The sequence below is a fragment of the Daucus carota genome, chromosome 1 (assembly GCF_001625215.2).
Source record: "Daucus carota subsp. sativus chromosome 1, DH1 v3.0, whole genome shotgun sequence".
In the NCBI taxonomy this organism is placed as follows: domain Eukaryota; kingdom Viridiplantae; phylum Streptophyta; class Magnoliopsida; order Apiales; family Apiaceae; genus Daucus; species Daucus carota.
Genome location: NC_030381.2, coordinates 6,818,669 through 6,834,653, shown reverse-complemented (window position 1 = coordinate 6,834,653; position 15,985 = coordinate 6,818,669). Strand labels below are relative to the sequence as shown.

The 15,985-nt window shown below is 33.0% G+C and overlaps 1 protein-coding gene across 7 annotated transcripts; it reads left to right on the top strand.

Annotated features, from left to right (window-relative positions):
• The first annotated feature begins 6,212 nt into the window (after window positions 1–6,212).
• LOC108205040 (rab GTPase-activating protein 22) lies at window positions 6,213–15,061 on the top strand. Of its 7 annotated transcripts, none has more exons than XM_064091576.1 (12): window positions 6,213–6,353; window positions 6,736–6,839; window positions 8,062–8,157; window positions 9,247–9,350; window positions 10,020–10,222; window positions 11,725–11,847; window positions 11,982–12,019; window positions 12,926–13,031; window positions 13,924–14,021; window positions 14,196–14,438; window positions 14,553–14,633; window positions 14,711–15,061. In XM_064091576.1, exons 2-12 carry the CDS (start codon window positions 6,747–6,749, stop codon window positions 14,723–14,725), a joined length of 1,200 nt encoding a protein of 399 aa, XP_063947646.1. In that variant the 5' UTR covers window positions 6,213–6,353; window positions 6,736–6,746; the 3' UTR covers window positions 14,726–15,061. The 7 variants fall into 7 exon arrangements, with proteins under 7 accessions (XP_063947646.1, XP_017230287.1, XP_017230288.1 ...); XM_017374798.2 differs by having other exon boundaries at window positions 11,931–12,019; XM_017374799.2 differs by having other exon boundaries at window positions 6,216–6,353; window positions 6,739–6,839; window positions 11,931–12,019.
• Window positions 15,062–15,985: the final 924 nt, after the last annotated feature.

The following is a 15,985-nucleotide window of genomic DNA, read 5'->3' as shown; positions in this document are numbered from 1 at the left end:
GCAACTCGGCAACAACACAATATAACTCAAAATCATAAAAACAAAATTGAAGCACAACCCCCAAGTACACCACATAACTCAAAACACTTTGAATGCAGTAGTCGAAAACTCATACAAATCAAAGGATAAATCAAGATCTACAAAGAAAAGGGTGTAAAGATCGTATCTTTAGGATTATAAACGTTTCTTTTCAAGTAATAAATATAAAAGTACCAGAGAAAGCCGATGATGAAGTAAGGTAGGGACGTAGGGTTCCGGCGATGTAGTTCTGGGGCCAGCCGAGATCAACAAGAGCAGCATCCCACAAAACAACCCACGCACAATCTTCAAACTAGGGTTTCTATTCACAAAATGGACAAAAAGACGAATAAAAATCAACGAATGATAACAATAGAGATTAAATTAACACCAATTTGAATGGATCATCGATTGATGATTTGAATGGATCATCGAATGATGATTCAATTGACTCGATGAATTCGAGGAGAGTTTTGATATCTGGCTAGGAGAGATTGGAATCGTGTATGTATGATTGTTGATTGTGTTTCTTCTAGGGTATGTTTACCGAGTGAAGGTATTATTTTTAAAAGAAATAGAGAGGCGTTACTTTGGATCAAAGTATGGCATCAAGGAAATGACAGATATATTAACAGTGCAGGAATATCCTTTTGTTACAGATAGGTTATTATTATTTGAATTTTCAATATTAAAAAATCAAGGGCTTTTTTCATAACTGCCTAATCTCTTAAAATTTTTTACAAAAATACTGTTGCAAACTTTCAATATTTTAAAAATACTATTTTTATACAATATTTACAAAAATACGACTTGCAATTTCTGCAACCTCATTTGCAACAACATTTTGCGACAGTTGCAAATGAGAAATTAATTTGCAACTTATGTAACAAGCAGACAATTTCTGTAATCTCGTTTGCAAAGCCATTGGCAAGAGTAGTATTTTGCAACATCAATCATTCAACTAGCGTAAAAGCCCTTGCAAGGCACGGACACCGTTATATAACATTATTGTTTCTGATTAGAAAGGTGTTTCAACTGATTTTACTCATTTGACTTGTATGTTAATCGTGTGTCGACCTCGTCTTGTATGAGTTTCTATTTGCGAAGAGGGTGCATCAATTCATGTCAGACCATAATGCCGATCATTGTAGAGGTCCCATTTCTCGATAATTGTAGAAAATTGTAAAACAACAACACACTATTTTAGCATTAAATTTGATACATGCATGCATACATTCTATAACACATACATATGAAATTAGGTACGTGCATATATTCTATAAGTACATATATATCATCCACCAAAGTCTTGAAAGTGTTTTGCTTGATTGGTCTCTTTAACTCGTTGTTCAAGTAGGATAGTCAGATTTTGAGATGATTCTCATTCCAAACACCTATGTATTCACCTTAAAACAATGTCAGACCCTCCAAGCTTATCATAGACTAAATGAAATTCAAATAAAATAACCCACATCTCAAGAGTAAGCATAAAAAACACAACTTATTAGCCACAAAATTCTCGTCCTTAAGTCGTACTTAAATCTGACATGTTATAGTAATTTGAAATACACTTGAAATGCCAAAAAAATAAAAAATAAAAAGTTGTACGTTGTTAGGGATTGACTTCAAGATCCTCCTGGGGTCATAGGTAGGTGATATGTATAGAATACCAATAAGCCGGACTTTCATGTTAGGGATTGACTTCAAGATCCTCCTGGGGTCATAGGTCGGTGATATGTATAGAATACAAATAAGTCGGACATTCATGGTACAATTTCCTGAGAGTGCATGATGTGGGCCAGAAACAATTAATATTAGAGACAAGAATAAAATAAAAATAGTAAAAGATTAATTTATTTAAAAGTGCAGCGACTGATGAGCCACAAAACATAATATATTTACATTGATTGGAAGTAATTGGCGAGTCTGTACATCTGTAGTTGTGAGCTCCTTCTTAACCTTTTCACTTTGTTATTGTTAACAAAACATAAATTCCGATGTGTTGAAAGTTGTATAGTCGAGGAGAATTTTCAGTTATACCATATATAGGACATCATCTAATGAGCAAATATACGACTAATGGCAAGACAGGATTTACTGGTACAAAAATTTGTCACATAAAATCCAAACATGGGGGCTCTAAGCTAAATCCTTCTATCTCAGTAGAAAATGGCAATTTATAGTTAAAAGAGATCTCTCATATTATCCCATTTGCTTGGTTTTATGATTATTAAGGAACATGGTATGCCAATTCTGAGATTTCTACAAACATATGACAACTCCCTCTATAAGGAATTTAAGACCTTACTATAATAAACACGATAAAATAATTAAACTTGCTAAGCGGAAATATAATCTTGTGATAATTAACTAACTTGTGAAAACATAATAGTCACTTAACTTTTATCTAAAACTCATCAAATCCTTGCTACTTATAATTATAATCTAGGCGCAACTTAAACTACTTTATTTTATTCAAGTCTTAAATCAAGTTGTTAACTATAGTTAATATTTAGGAACATTAGAAATGAAAGGATGATTTGGGAACCCTCTAAGAAACTCTAATTATTATAGTATTAGTTATAGTTTCATGAAATATAATAGATAGATTAATTGCAATATTGGCGGATCAATATATAAACTGAGCATCTAACGAAAATTATCAAAGAGCACTCAGAGAGAGGAATAACATATATGTCCCATGATCCTGTTGGTTCTTTTCAAATGGTTTTACCAAGATGAAAGAAAAACATAAACTCCAGTAACTCAACCGGGACTATGCTTGTTTCATATCAGAATATGCTATGCGGTCCAGGTGTGTTCCTAATTATAGTAAATATGCAGGAGGCCATATGTAATCGGCCATATGTAACCTGCATTTTAAAAAAATAATCAGTTGATCATATAGCTCTCTGTAATATGAAAAAAATAAGATACCTTATAAATAAATTGCCATGCATGTGACTGCACCAATAAAACACAACACACACATAACTAATGAAATAAATGCAAGTAATAAACTTACATTCAGGATAATCAGCCTTATCAATAATTCCCTCAAGAGTATCATAAACCAATTTACTATCAACCAAGAACTTCAAGTAACCTTAAACAGTAGGCTCCCACTTAGCCACAGGCTTACCCTGAGGCTCCTTTTCTCCTTCCTTAGCCTAATCCCTAGAATGCAATTTCCGAATCTCATTTTCTCCACAAAGCCTTTAGCGTCACCAGGATACCTTTTGTTGGGCTTCTGTTCAGCAGCTGCTGCTGACCCTACACTTGTTTTCTTTAAAGTCAGGGACTTTTTACATGCATATACTCCAAGAATCATAAGTATGGTTCTTGATTGATAGAGATAAGAAAGTGGTGTTGATATTTTTGGGTCCATAGTTCTAATAAAGGAGTAGATTGTATTATATCTATTTGTGTAGTTTTATCCGTAACTTTTAAAAATACTTTTATTAGCGTTTGCTTCCTGTGAAAGCAAGAGAGATGCTTGCACACGCTTCCTCTGACCAACTTTGCATGCAAGCAATCACCCAGTAGACGCTCTAAGCCTCTTGCCTCATTAGTTTGTCAGCTAAATCCGGTGTTAAACATGGCACTCTCATCCACTAAGTGACAACAATAGGCAGGATTTAGAATGAGTGGCCCCCTTATTTTTCGACGTAGTAGTGAAGTAAAATCTGGTACTGAATGCTACCACTCGTAGTATTCACAAGGCAATTTAATTTAGGGCGGGGGAAATATAAAATGGTATTATATTGACGGATTTCACCATCCGACAACCTAAGACCTCCCTGGTTCTACATGAGAGAAATTTTGAGTGTTGGATCAATATATTAATATCATTAGAACTTATATAGTAACAAACGACAAAGATAATTACCTAGTAAGAGAGAAGGATACTCTGAAGACATACCCAAGCTCCAACGAGTGTAATTACACACACATCAATGCCATACGTTCTTCCGCCATGTCTTTTGTAGGGGGAAATTTCCCTTCCTCGCTTTCTCAGTGTAACATCCATTAGCAAGAAGGGGATGTCATGCCCAGATAACCTCACAAACGAAAAATCTACATTTAACATGTTGCCTGCACCTCCTCAATGCTGCCCAATGTAAAATATTTCAAACCTGAATATAATATAGACTGCTATGAATAAGTAAAACAACACATGACAGTTTTAATAAGTAAAAAATAAAACCAAAATATTCATGAGTGAAACATAAAGGAGCACTATTAGCTTGAACGTTGCTGGGAATTGAGCGGCACAATCTTTGAAGTACCCACTTTTGAAACTATGAACTATAGTGGCCTTCCAGAAAGTCGACATTTAACAAAACTGTATATGTGAGTACCAATCACAAACAAGATTAAATCATTCACAATAGAATCTACACCACAACCACCAGTTTAATATGAAGCCACAATATGTCTAAATTCTTTACCATCCAACTTCATACCAGTCATAACAACTACAGAGGCACATTTAACACGGCATCAATGAACCTAAAAACAAGAAGACAAACACAATATATTTAAATAACTAAATAGTAACGGGCAACCAACCAATTTGATCAAACAACAAAAAGCAAATTGTCTCAAATAAATATAAACGCTCTGCACCAAAAATAATAGCTCGAACACTATAAGAGAAGTACCTTAAAGTGAAATTAGAAAGTACTTAAAATGCTGAACTCGTTCTACAAATTCCAGAAATCCAAAACTTGGAAAACACTAAATTTATAAAAGCAAATAATAATCAGGATCACTGCAAAGACAATAATCAACTCCATAAGATAATTCTTTATAGAAATTTAGCTAATGAAAATATGTTGATAACCCAATTCAGTCACAACATATACATATACAACTGAATAACTGATATACACACCAAGTTTTCGACAGCACCAAATTCCTGTCTCCGAAATCTTTAGCCTAAAAGTCGAATTCGGATTATGCACACAGACGCTGCCTCAATTGTAGCTTCGCAAGATGGACGCACATTGAAATCACTTGAAAAAAGGCTGAACACTATTGAACCCTATCAGGAGTTGCCTTATGCATGTTTGCTCTGGATGATCCAATTGAGTGGAAACTGGTTACATGAATGATCGAGTACTGCTCTCCTGCAATTCTTTTCGACTCGAATCCAGTCGCTACAAAATTTTCCATAAAAACAATTGAAGGCATATGCGATGGCCGATGAACATCAGTTAAAACATATCAAAAGATCAGGGTAATTTTGGAATTTAATATTAATCAAGGGTATATAAGTAATTTCACAGCCATTTTTCTTGCTCAATTTGCCCTTGGTTCTCTTTTAATATATAGAAGTAGATTGCAAGAGTTAGAGTTGCAAACTGATGTTGCAAAGGAGGTTGCAAGTCGTATGTAAATAATTTGAAAAACATTGTACTTTTAAAAAATGTCAAATTGACAGTATTTTTGTAAATAATTTGTAAAAGGCTGGTATATTTATAAAAAATCCAAGAGTCAAGCTACTTTTAAAACTTCAAATTTATCGAATTATTTTTATTGAGGGATACCTTTTAAATAACTATTTTTTCTATTTTTCTTAAATTTTTGAATTTTAATTACGTGAACATAAAAATTATTATTTTTAAATTTCATATTATATTGCATAATGTTACAATTATCCACTAACAATTTATGAATATATTAAATCATGTGATTTATTCATGTAACGATCAATTTTCGAAATATGTTATTTCGAATTATAATCTATGTATAATATAATATAATAAATATTTATTTATTTATGTTAATATTTAAAATAATATTACGAAACCCCTGCGAAGAGCTAGTATATATATAGGTTAACTATTTAATATGCACACAAAAGCCTCAAAATAATAGTTTCAATGTTTTATATTATTAAATTTTTTATTATAAATAAAATTTAATCTTTAATAACTTTAAGAAAATATAAAATAAATTTTAAAATATATCAAATATATTTTTAATGATATGATTTTTTAAAAATATTTAAATATATAGTATATATAATCCGTCAATATAATAGTTTTGAATAATAAAATATTAAAATTTACACACTTATATTATATCATTAAATCATTAAATTAGTCAAAATTCAATGCTATAATTATTAGAAAAATCGGGTGGAACAACTTTTCTTGATTCTTTTAACTTATTGTGAGTGCCTCTTTCATCTGTCTTTTCTGCTGATTCCACTTTCTTGATTGATCTTAATTCTTATTCATCTTTATTTTCTTGAATTTTCAAGAACCCTTTTTCCTAATAATGTCGTAGCATTTTTCATTACCAAAATTCATCGGCCAAAAACTAAGGTACTCTTTTCGATATTATAAAATAAAATTGGTTATTTCTCTGTATGTATTGAAACTCTGATACGCAGTGATCAAATTTAACATGGGTATGTTTGGTATGCTTTAATTCAAGAGATAAAGTTAGTATCTTGGTTTGTTATGGAAAGTTTAAAGTGGGTGTAGAGAAAGATTATATACATGTTGAAGTTAGTATCTTGATTGAAAATCTGGATTTAGGGGCTTTTGAAATTTGCAAGATATGGGCAATGTTTGCTTTTGCTTGTGTAAGAAAAAGATCACTTTTTTAACTGTTATGTGGAAATCGCCTAGTCTTGAGTGTGTATATGAAGTGGTAAGGACTTGGTTTGGTGGCTAATTGTGTTGTTACTTGTGATTTGAGTAGCAGGAGATCATATGAGGAGATCTACTGGCGAAGATTTAGATAAGTATTTTCCGATTAGACCAGAATGCCAGGCTGATGTGCCAAAACCCCGTTTTAAGCCCCGGGTATGCACTTTGAAACTGTGATCTTTCTATTCCTTGTTCATTTATAGTGGTTCCTAAGTATATGATTTGGTTTCTGGTTATGGCCTTTTGTTTTGCTTTTCAAGTACTTGCAGTATCGAGCTTTACTTCTTTCTTGTTATAGTAGACAGTTGCAGTCAGTGGCGGAACCAGGACTAAAAGTTAGGGGGGGCTGAAAAATATTCCGTCATCTATACATGCATATATAGCTTTCTCAATATATATCATCATACTATCATTCATTCATGCATCTTCCATCCTATTACCTTGATAAGTTTTGATTGCTTTCATAGCAAAAAAAACTCTTTCAACAGTATAGCAATGACAACCGGTAAAATCAGAGCTAACTCAACCAGAAGATAAACTAAGGGATAAGCAGTGTGTCTGTCTGTGTGTTTTAACTATCATGACAGAAAGATTTCCTATATTTTCAAGTCCAGATTAATCTTCGCTCTTATATCATAGATAAAATTGTGTAACTGATTTGGCAACAACCCAAGTCTAGTAAAGACAAATCCTTTGGATAAAATTGTGCAAGGCAGACCAGTTTTGAGTTATTGAAATTTGAAAATTAATTTCTAGGATCCAAAGAGCCAATACAAAGTAGCAGCTCTATGTTTCCTAGCACCTCTTCAAGAACTCAAGAGCTTTATTTGCTTCCTCAACAATGAGGAGCACACTTTCCCTCTTAACTATATTTTATATTATTTTTCTAATGTACAAAATACTCAGTATGCATCATACAGTTTGCATGATCTAGTTGCTCTGAGTGTATATGTTTGAATGTATTTGTTAATTAGACTCTCTTTAGACTAAGTGCCTTCTCTTTTCTTCTTTTATATTAAGTCCCTCTTTATGACATTTATAATTCAGCGGGGCTAATAAAATTATATTGACATCACAAATTCAGCGGGGGCTGGAAAAAAAATATACACTGTATTTTTGAGGTTAGGGGGGGCTCTAGCATCCCCTAGCCCCCCTCTGGTTCCGCCACTGGTTGCAGTCTTAATAAGACACTTAAAAAGGTTTGATGCAAAGTAGATCAGTTTATGTTGTTAGCTGAAAGCACAAGAATTGCTGCTTTCCCGTAACCAGACCCTATTCCTTTCCCTCCCTGTCATGTTATATGACATGTGTAATGCCTATATGGAAGTATGGTTTTCTAAACATCCGTTTCTGTTTTTTCTTTGTGTTTAATGTTCAGGTTGGAAAGACATTGAGTGAAAGGAGATGGAATGCTGCTTTTACTAAAGACGGTCATTTAGAAATAGGAGGTGTACTAAGGAGGATCCAAAGAGGGGTAACGTAAATCTCTGAAGCTTGCATGCATATAAATTCTATATCTCTCAAGCTTGCATGCATATAGGTTCTAGTCTGCACACCAATCAATTGTATCAACCAATTAACTTTATTGCTTATCTAATACAACCAAAATGCTTGAAACCATTTCACATATTAACAAACCTTTTCATGACCGAGTTCATGGACATGACCATGCACTTGCATTTTGATGATCCATTTAGTTGATTTTTGATTTCCGAATAATGAACCGAGTTGGTTCATTGAGTGGTGTGCTTGGATTCGTGATTAGATCAGAGTTGGAACTTTTTAAGACTTATGTATATCAATTTTTTTGATGCAAGTCTATTAATAAAGAAGAACTCATGAAAATGATGAAAAATAGATTTACACCTCATTTTCCCCTTGTTTCGAAAACCTATACCTTATAAGTTTGAGGTGGGTTTCAAAGTTCAACCAAACGCTTGGTATGGATTTGGAATGAAATATAACTCATACTGGATATATAAATCCAATGAATCAAACGGCCCCTAATATGCACGAACCTTCTTCCGAGATTTTTAATGAGTTAAACTGTGCACTATTTTTTTCATAAAGGTAGTGCAATGAATTCCATAAGTACTTATTGGGTCAGATTGTATCTTAATGTCACGAAATGTCTAACTTTCTACCTAGACTAACTTCTATCTTAGTTGAACAAAGTCAGCTGAATCAAATGGTGAGAATTCTGTCAATTCTTAAAAACCAATGCTTATTGTTTATTGAATTTTGATAAAATTGCTAGTGGACTTGTAAAGGCTTTGGAGATGAATTTTGTGTTGTATATCATCTATTAGTATTCAAATGGATGTGCTTTACATTGGTTTCTAGTCTTTGGCCTCGGATGTCTGTCTATATGAGCCTGTAGAATATTTATGTTTTCTTAATTGTCCTTTCATATGTAGCATGTTTGTAGACTACAAATTTGTGGTTAATTTTTCCCAAGTCTTTCTTTCCTTTTTTATTTGTGCGTCTATATCCTGGGATGTTAGTAGAGTTTCCATATTACTTGAGTTTCTTGGGCGGTATAACAATTATGGTACAATTGCAGGGTATTCATCCTTCCATAAAAGCAGCAGTTTGGGAGTTCTTGCTTGGTTGCTTTGATCCCAACAGCACCTACGAGGAGAGAAATGAGATCAGGGAACGGCGAAGGTAGTCTGCATTTTTCCTGTTACATGTATGACATGCAAAAGGATTATATGTCTAAATTTTAGATTAACATGTAGAACTTACATGCTAAACCATTAATTCAGAAGCATTTGTACTTCATATGACGCAATATTTAACTTCTTTTTCTCAATCGGCAAACTAAGTGGAATTAAAAAGACAGAGAATAAGCCGATGATAAACAAATTAATAACTATTTCTACACTCATCTACTTGAAATCTTTAATTGGAAGATGTAAGTTCATGTCTCTTCCGGTTTGCACAAGCTCGAAAAGACGATAAAGAGAATTTGCTATTAGTTTTTGTGAAGTAATCGGAATAATATGCTGTTTGATTAAACTTTTCGATAGGAACTAATTATATGATTCTTATATCTATAGGGAATTGTAACCTGAAAAGTAAATTCAGAGCATGTGCTCCTGTTTTATTCTTTACTTAAAAGAAACAACTTCCTGTAGATGGTGTTGCTTACAGTAGATGGTAAGGAGCAGTTGTGAGTAGGCATTTGTTGCAGTGTATATGTATTCAATACAGCACATATATTTCCTCATTGTATGCAACTTCTAGTTCCGGTTCAACTGTATATGCATTTGTTGTGAAATATGAAATGATAATACGAGAATGTTCTTAAGTGCTTTGATACTTAATTCGTAGGGAGCAATATGCTGCGTGGAAAGCTGAATGTACGAAGATGGTTCCTATGTTTGGTAGTGGAAAATTCATTACAACACCTATAGTCACTGAAGACGGGGAACCTGTAGAGGGTGAAGAAGGGAACTTAAATGGACCCATGCCAGATGTTGCTGGTGTAACAGATAAAGAAGTGATACAGTGGAAGCTTAGCTTGTCACAAATAGGTTCGTACTCCATGGATTTATCATTGTCCATTAGCTTGTCAGGTTAATAGGTTATGAATTTTATAACCATTACAATATAAATCATAATCCGTACTTTGTGATTAGTAGAAACCCCTTTCCGTTGATGTCTTATATTATCTTGGTTGTGGCTTCCTATAAGAAGGTTTTGTAGAAGTGAAGCTTTCATCGATCATTTTTTCCAAAAGAAGAATTTCCTATTCATTAAATAAACTAAGAGCACCTCGTTAGATAATTAGATTTCTAGTCATAATTGTTTTTGTTTTCGCCTTAAATCTTCTTTTTGCTGATTAAAATCCTATCCACATTTGTTTTCTAGGACTTCTGGTGTTTTACACATGATATTTGAGAAAATCTTTTTTTTTTGTCATAATATCTGAGAAAATCTCTTGTTAGAGAACAAATGATTGAATTTTTAGTTAATAGATAAAATAATCTTAAATCCCTATTTAGAATGTCGTTTTAATTAATTACACATTATGTGTAAAACATGCATGGATATCTGACTATTAAAAAGGTATCACTTTTGTATTTGCCGAAGTTATATGACGGACATGAATTTAAAATATTTTTATATTCGAAAATTTGACACGCTCCTTATTTAAATTTTATGATTAGGCTGAATATGTATTTTTTAAGATTTACAAGTATTGTGTTACAAAAATGTTGTGTTGCGCAGTACACCATAAAATTTGCATTGTAATTAGGTATTATGTTATACAACAAGTATGTACTATAAATGAAATATAAATAATAATGAGATGTAAATTGAAAAGTAATAATTAGAGAGAAGGTTAATATATTAGTATCTAATAATTATAGAGGAGGTTAATTAATTATGTAATAAGTACGATGGGGTTGGATGGTAATTTTATACGAATAAATTTGCTCATCCAACCCTTTTGTTGTATTAGATATATATATATATATATATATATATATATATATATATATATTCAGCCCTCTTAAGATATTATTATTTAACTCTACCAAATAATATTTTGTCTTCTCATTATTTTTGTTTTTTAAGATTGTAATGCATCCCTTAGGCAACTAAATGATACAATTAGAATATTTTACTTGAAAATTTAAAAAATTTGAAATAATAAATAATTTATATAAATATACCAGTATATAACAATAAGGTATGTTCACGATAAACTTTTTAGCAATTTTTTTGCAAATATAAGAATTTGTTTATATTTTATGTCAAGATCAATTGATATTAATATCTGTATGAATAAGTTATATTGGTATGTGCTTCACATGGGCTACTGTAGGTAAAACCTGCTCTTTTGAAATAAAGATACTTTTATAAATCCCTTGTGCATGCAGTGTACACAAGCAGTTCTTTTTAACAAGTTGGAGGGATAGTGGAAGTTGAGATACTTTCTTCGTTATAAACTTCACAGCAACTTTTTTTTTATATCAGTCAAATTTGAGTTTTGGCGCTACTCTATGTAACAAAGTCTTTTGAATGGTAGGTTTGGATGTCGCCCGCACCGATCGTACTCTTGTGTTTTACGAAAGTGAAGCAAATCAAGCTAAACTGTGGCAAGTTCTAGCTATTTACTCTTGGGTGGATAGTAAGATTGGCTATGTTCAAGGTAACTTGCGAGTACCTGTATTATAACCAGAATTTGATTGTTAAGGTTTTAATACATTATCCATTTCTCATAAATATTTCCAGGTATGAATGATATATGCTCACCAATGATTATTCTTTTGGAAAATGAAGCAGATGCCTTTTGGTGCTATGAGCATGCAATGCGCAGAGTGGTACTTCTCTATTTCCCTCAATAGAATGGACGTCTCTGCGTTGTCTGTTATAAAGTCTATGCTTCCCCTTCTAATTTTTTCTCATAAACATGTCTGAAAGATGTACATTAGATATAGTTATAATGAGGATTCTTGTAAAGAAATTCTGTCTGTCGAGTGTGATGCTGTAGCTTTCTGATTTTATTGGATGAACTAATTTTGCAACTTCTCCCATGGTGTAGAGTTCTTGGCTTAGTAGAGTGGGTTAGAACCGGAGACAATGAGTCTTCAGTCTATAAATATGCCTAATTATAGTAATTGAACTATAGGCTTGTTTTATCGGATCTGAGTAAGAAGTTTCATGTTTTTGGAATCATTGAAATGGAATTAATAGATTATATACTTGATATGACCTTGATGACTATATCAATATTTGAATTCCATGTGCCTGTCTATTTGCCTTATTTTTGAAAAAAATTATTATCGGTAGAAAGTTATATTATCAAGTGACTTTGTGGGGGCATCATCTTGAAAGTTAATATACTTTTGAAGGATGCTTTCTGCCTACTATTATATTTAAAATTTAAAATACTATATAAGATATATATAAAAAAGAATTTTGATGTAATTGTGTACACGATTTAATGAGCTTGTGCTGACAAATACCTGAACTCAGCATCAAGTGAGATTATCCATGAAAGCTTGATATGTCCTTTCCTTTAAAATTTATTGTCATGGTTTGAAATCAGTACTCGATTTCTTCCACATCCATGATGGTTTCTTTCTTCTTCTTTTTTTTTTTGTGGGGGGGGGGGGGGGGGGGGGGGGTTGGGGGGGGGGGGGGGTTACTCCTTTTCGTCTTTTATCCTATATACATAATTAATCATTGGTTGTCGTTTTTCATGCCATAATTCTTTGCTTCAAAAGAGAGAAAATTTTAGGAGCAGCACAAGTTCTATGGGAGTTCAATCTCAACTGAGCACACTATCACAAATTATGAAAGTTGTTGATCCAAAGCTTCATCAGCATCTTGGTATGTATTAGTTCCTTAGTACTTTCTTATGTTGTAGTTAATGCATAGGCTGTGGGTGATAAGCAAACACACAACGCATAAAATTTGTTTGTTTGATGTAGATAAAATTGTAAGAGTAGGATGACCAAGTTCCTTTGGTTCTTGAGATACTTATTGCAGGTGCGCGAAACTAAACTTAACATGCTGACCATAAATAAATTTTGATTGAGGAACTCTATGTCTAATGCTTTATGCATTCCCCATTTCAATTTGCCTGTCATTGGAGTCTTTATAGGTAAATAGGGTACGGAACTGTCATTTGAGCACTAGTATAGTTAGACTGTAACTTGGGAGAGACGGTTAGCTTTAGTGGTATTTTTTTGTAGTATTCATAGATGAGAAGAGCGGAATTCAAGTATATGAAGTGCATGCTATTATTATATCACCCTTTTTATTACTATAATTAATTATGCACCAACGCAGCATGATTAAACTGCATCTTCTGCTGTTAACAGAAAACTATAGCCACATTGATTCTTATTAGGGTCATGTGTTTATTCTGGTTGTCCTTAGTTTGCTTTAGTTTATGTCTACTAGCAACTTGATAACACTTCACCTGCTGCAACTTTTGCACTATAAAAGTGTTGCATTGGAGTTGGTTTTACACCAAAATAGTGTAAAACTTACACTATTATAGTGTTATACTGTTGCACTGGAGATGCTCATCTACTATATGCTAGGACTAGTAAAACTATAGAGGGTAAATACATAAACAGACATTAGATGATTAGTAAGAAGTGTAACGTTATTGAAACCTAGCTGATTCTATAGTGCTACTTAAGTGCATACGTGCATGATGGTGCACACACACTTATATGCATCATATACATGGCTTTAATATATTTCTTGGCAGAGGAATTGGATGGCGGGGAGTATCTTTTTGCATTTCGTATGCTGATGGTACTATTTCGGAGAGAGTTCTCGTTTTTAGATTCCCTCTATCTTTGGGAGGTGAGTATATTGTCTTATGCTGATTTAGCTAATGAGGATTTTTTATCTTCTTTATGACACATTTTTCTGTAACAAAATATATTTGTAAATCAACAGAATTTGCATTCTCATTGTTTTTTCTGGGCAGATGTCGTCTCAGTTGTTCACTTAACAGGAACTTTTGTATTAACATAGGTTATGTGGGCCATGGAATACAATCCACACATGTTCCAATGTTACGAGAAGTCAGAAGAACCAGCTGTTGAGAAAGTTAACAGCAAGATGCTTAAACAATATGGGAAATTTGAGAGAAAGAATGTGGAGACAGGGTCAGTGGATCATAAAAGTGAACTTGCTATTTTTCTTGTTGCAAGTTTTCTTGAGACAAAGAATAAGAAACTTTTGAAAGAGGCCAAGGGCCTTGATGATGTTGTCCAAGTATGATTGCTCTGCCCTCTTTCTTCTCTTAATCTTCCTTGATCTCTCTCTCTCTCTCTCTCTATTTTTTTTTGCAAAGTGAATTGATGTCTATTTTGTTTGTTTGGATTTTAGATTATGGGTGACATGACTGGAAATGTGGACGCAAAAAAAGCATTGAATGAGGCACTGAAGATCCACAAGAAATATATCAAGGTGAGTCTCAGTTCTGTGTATATACCATCGGTCATATTTTAGACTTCGAAACTTCTTATATATGTGCTTGTATGCAGGCGGCCAAAAAATGACAGTCATATACAAATATTCTGGAAACTCCCTTCAAGCTCCCCTTTTCTCCCCGGGGAGGCTCCATAGAAACCAGCAATTCTTTTTTAGATTTTTTCATATATTCTTTTCTTTGTAGGCCTGCTTTGTAAAATTTTATGCAGGTCATATGTAGAGGGGTCAGCTTGGCTTGTATGTAAAATATTGAAAGGAAGCACACTCGGTTTTCTGGTCAGCTTGTGTGTGTGAATGTATGTAGACAGTTTTGTACCTGAAAGATGACAATGATTCCCCCTTATTGCATGTTTACATGCTTGAGTAAATGAGAACATGAAATGAAATGGAAGTGCATTTTGTAAGATTGGGAGCTACTCCCTCTGTCCCAGTCAATTGTATACGTTTCTTTTTCACTGCTCGACACGCTTTTTAAGGCTCTTATAAAACATAGTTTTACAACTTTTTTTTCAGATTTTCTTTTTTTGTATAAAAATATAAATGTTATACTTTTATATAAAAAAAAAATCTTAAAAATAATTTACATAACTATATTATATTGAAGCATTAAAGTCTGTGCCGCGCCCCCGTCCCCCAATGTATACTATTGACTGGGACGGAGGGAGTATATTATTACTGTATGACCTGAAAATACTGTCTGGTTAATATTCAGTTTATTCATTTTTAGTTAGAGGTGTACTTGATAATGCAATGTTATATTCTGGCAATTCTCTATATTATAAACCATCTGGATTTTAGTTTGGTTTGGAGTACAACGAAACTTAAGAGCAAATAGATAGAACCATCTGGAATTTAGTTTGGTTATAATAATTTATATCAAAAAAGGTAAGGTTTATAGGCTACATGCTTTGTAGCTTAAAGTATGATGATGCATTGCTTCTTGCTAAGCAATATTAATCACAAATTACCTTGTATGCTTTTTATCACTCTGGGGCTATTCATCTCGCGAATTTGCGGTTTAGCACTTTGATTAAAAGTCAATTATCCGAGGATATCTTTACATGCTTTTCGGATGCTTTTTGGTTAGATGAGAAACTTTCTTGAACGAAAGAACTTCATTTTTACGGGTATTGTATGTCGGTACAATTCATCCATGTGAATATGAATTCTAATAAAAAATAAAAAATTATCCAATTCAGACCAGTTGAACTTAAACCCGTCTATATATGTACTATACCTTAAAATTTGGAGTTACCTAGTGAAGTGAGATTATCCGAGTCGAGTCGGGAGATAGTATAATGAAAACTTGATAAATAAATATTTGAAAC